We start from the raw sequence: 4,268 nt of genomic DNA, 5'->3' as shown, positions 1-4,268 counted from the left end.
GCTCAACATCATGAAAATTAAACCTTATTTTCAATAAGCAATCCTGAAAAATATTTGGGGGTGCTTAACTTTTTTCCAGGTGTATATATATGCATTTTGAAATAAAAAAAAGCCAGGTAAATTATGATTGTTATAGAATATTGTTTTTTTGTATATATTATTATTCTGTGTTCTTAGATGCATTATTTAAGTAAATAAAAAGTATTTAATGTGCTTGTACCATTAGTATAAAAAGTAGCCTTAAGTTTTATTGGCAACTAACAGCAAAAAGATGTCAGAGGTAAGTGATATATTTCTTTTTTTTCATGTATATTCTTTACTTATTATTATAAGATTAGAAACTTGTTAGATTAGGTAAGGTTAGATAAGATAAATTAATGAAAAATCATAACAAAAATTTTCAAATATTTTGAGTCTTAACATGAAAATCACTTTGCACTTGGAGCAGTCAACACTCTGACTCCATATATTCAAGGACAAATTGTTAGTAAAAATACATAATTAAAAAATCATGTAATGTTTACTGAATCATATATAGAAGATACACGAAACATATTAAAAGTTATAGTATGGAAATTGATGGTCACTTTGGTGTTAAAAGATTGGTCATATCTTCCAAACCTGTACAAAATATTAATGTACTAATATCATAAAGATGTGTTTTGATTAGGGATTTTGTATTTCCAAGATTGGGATATCTCTTGTACTTAAAGGGCATTGGAAAACAAGGAAATATGGATCAACTTGGAGCATAAAGACCATCCAGAAAGAGACCTACAACAAGTTATACCCCAGCTGTGGTAAGCAAATGGTGGCATCTGTAACAGCTGAGAAACTATAAATACAAAGGTTACTGGCAAAAGCCAGCCCAGGTAACAGTATGCAACATATTTAAGAAGGATCTTCTTCTGGAAAAGTAACAGAAGTCATGTGTACACAATTTGCTTCCATGACATATTGACTCAACTATGGCATACCTCAAGCAGCAGAAGAGTAAAAATGGATATTCATACTATTCTGTAGACATATAACAGTCAAAACATCAGACACAACACCTATGGATTTCTCTGCAATTAGACTTTTGAAGCAGACACTCAGAAACCATTTTCCTTGTAATATAAAGTATATTTGGTGAGCTTTGACCATGATGGAAACTATTCTTCAGGGTTAATATCCAACATGGCTGGATGTAGTGCTATGAACTGTAACACACTCCATGGACCTTTGTATATATTGTATATACTATGATGAAAGTTAATTATCTATAATATTTGGAGAAAGTTTACTTACTTTTTTGTCTAATCGATATTAGTATGTATGATGCAATGAGAATGTGATTATGTTTTTACATTACACTGTGCATAGTAGTCTCAGTCATTTGCTTGTTTTTATTTAGATGGCAGAATCAATTTGAAGATAGCCTCGATTTTCTTGAGAGAATTCCTTACAACAGTTGGGAGCAGGGGCAGCTTACTTTAGAAAACCACAGAGATATACAGAACTATCTTCAACGGTCATGTGACTGTCCATTTCATCCTCTTGGTCACCTTTTAGAGGGTTTAGTGGATGTATATAGGCAAGTAATAATGATTAGTATAAATTGGAATTTTCACTACAGATTACTGAAGGCTATCCTTTAATATTATGTAATGATATACTATAATTCTTCAAATTTAGCATTTTTATTATTCTTGAAAGACTAAACAGAAAGATATTCTGATCTCCAATATCTGTTATACTCGTATGTTATTCTCATTATTTTACAGAGGCTAATCATATTAAAATAAAAAATGAAAAAATTTGTAGTATTTTTGCTGCCTCATACTTTTAAAACAGTCTTATTTTATGTTATATTTAATCCAGAGCATATCTAGTAATATCACAACTCTGATTCTCATTTTCTTAACAGTTTATAAATAAATAAATGTTTTAGCTCATGCTAGGTGTTACTGACATGTATTTGATATCTCTAAAAATTATTTAATTTTCTTTAATTATATAGAACAAGAAACATAATAATTGAGTATTTATTCAACAAAACAGATGTAATTTGGCACTTTCAGCTTCTTTGTTTTGTCCTAAGGAGCTTATAATCGTTTAAATATTAAAGGAGATAATATGTCAAATTCTTTTAAGAACTTTACTGTAAAATAGTATTTAAGGGTACGTTTAAAATCTTAAGTTTAGCCATTTTTGCTTAGTTTACCAATTTCTTGAAATTATTGTATTTATTATATCGTTTATTGTTTCATTGAACTTGTACCGTGTTATTTTTTCAACATCTTAAAGAATGTAGTTTGAAGTTGAAAGAACAATTTGCTTTTAGAAAATGTTCTTTTATAATCTAATACTTTTTAAACTTTCAGTATCAATGGTTAAGCTTAATTTATGTTGTTATCAGAGCTTCTTACCTTGGAGTAGGAGCACATCCTCGTCTTTTGGTTCATGCTGTTGCTGAAATCCATTCTTTTGTTGCGAGGATTTATAACATTGTGAGGTAATTTACAGATTTAGTCTTTATATTTGTATAATACCAGTATCCTGTTTATCTTTTTTATTGATATTTATTATTACCTTGATATTGCCAGAATTAAATGGGTTTGTGTATGCATACAAATACACAGAAAAACACTCACATACACATTAATGGTGTGTAGTCAGGGCATGCAAGTCATGCACTATATGACCCATCAGGAAACTAAAAATTTTGCAATAACACTGTGTAATAAAATGTGTCATCTTGTATTTAATCTTTTTTCTTTATTTTTTGAATCCATTCATTCTGTATGTTTTGTGTTTGTGCAACAGTCACAGCAGTATTCTCGTCTAATGCTACGTGAGTTCTGCATGGCTAACATGACATATCCAAGAGTGTCCTAGTTTCTTTAATGGTGTCGCAGTCCCTCATAAGTAAACAGCTCAAGGTATCCTGTGTTAAAATAGTATGACAGCTAGTGCATATGCATATTTCAAGGTGAACAATGTTTGTGCTACACACTTTGCCGGATTCTATGAATTATGCAAGAAATGCAAAACCCAAGTCATGTCTGTCAGGGATGACCATTATGTCAATTTAAAAAAAGGTACTGCATAAGCTGAAAGGTTGGAAAAGCTTTTATGATACTGTTATAAAAGAATTTGTACAGAAAGATCATTGGCTGAATGTTATCTACAAAGTATGTTTATGTATATATATATATATATATGTACACAATGTAGCCCCATTATAACACGATTGTTGGGGTCCATAAAATGTCATCGTGAAACAAGTGGGGTCGCGCTAAATCGGGGTTCAAGAAGATCACTGTTCAAACTGACCCAATGTTGACCTCACATCCTAAAACACCTCTATTTTCCCTTTCTGGCAAGTAAACTACCTCTGAATTAAAGAATTTTGTGAATGAATCATTGTTGTTACAGTAGATATTAAAGCACAAATTATTTTTAGTAGGTGTTTTAATAAATAAAACAACAAATAAAACATTCAAAAATATTAGCAAACATCAATTGCAGTTTGTTTCTTAAAAACTGATCGAGTGTTCCTTGCTTGAACGTAGCATGTCTCTGGCTGCGAGTAAAATCTAGAATGCTTCTGAGTTGGAGGATTTTTATGTGGTCCACCTCCTGAGTCTCCAGCCAATGCATGCTAGCCTCGAGGTGTTCAATGGCTTCAGACACTTTTGGTGGTGGTGGTGGAGGCTCTTCATTATCCTCTTCTTGTGGCTCGAGAACCGGTACACTTGCCTCTGTCGGTGCTATAGTTATGTTATGGATGACCTCGGCATCCGTCAAGTGCTCATATGTTGGGCATTCGTCGTCAGTAGAGTGCCACTGGTGTAGCTCTTTTTTGCTCCATTCAGACAGTTTCTTTGTCTCACGCACATCTTCCTCTGTGAAGCCGTACAAATCTGTCTCGTCATCATCATCTTCCGTGGTGGATTGCTGTGATGAAAAGGCTAGCCCCAGATCCTTTTTCCAGCATTTCTCGACACACAACGAGCTAACTGCTACCCAGGCCTTCCCACCTAAGTGGCAAGCTTCATTCAGCGTTGTTGAAGGATTTTGTGAAAAAAAACATTTGAAATGTATTTAGGAGGTTTTAGAGATTACACAAAGGAAATTTGAGATTTTTGAGATGACGAAAAGTATTTTTAATTTTAACATGAAAATCACTTTGCACTCAGACTAGTTAAAAAAAAAAGAAGCAATATTTTCATGGACAAATTTAATTAAAGATACTTCATTAAAAAATCTGATTTTTTGTGTTC

At 32.3% G+C, this 4,268-nt stretch overlaps 1 protein-coding gene across 1 annotated transcript in view; it reads left to right on the top strand.

Moving 5' to 3' along the window:
• Positions 1–4,268, top strand: part of LOC106462067 (alsin-like) — a 75,387-nt gene that overhangs the window by 43,572 nt on the left and 27,547 nt on the right. The window contains exons 20-21 of the mRNA XM_013921949.2: positions 1,397–1,576; positions 2,402–2,497. Coding sequence (XP_013777403.1) covers positions 1,397–1,576; positions 2,402–2,497 — 276 coding nt within the window. The remainder of the gene's footprint in view (positions 1–1,396; positions 1,577–2,401; positions 2,498–4,268) is intronic.

The sequence above is a fragment of the Limulus polyphemus genome, unplaced genomic scaffold (assembly GCF_000517525.1).
Source record: "Limulus polyphemus unplaced genomic scaffold, Limulus_polyphemus-2.1.2 Scaffold1087, whole genome shotgun sequence".
Taxonomy (NCBI): Eukaryota; Metazoa; Arthropoda; class Merostomata; order Xiphosura; family Limulidae; genus Limulus; species Limulus polyphemus.
The sequence above is the reverse complement of the archived record's forward strand: the minus strand, read 5'-3'. Positions and strand labels throughout refer to the sequence as shown.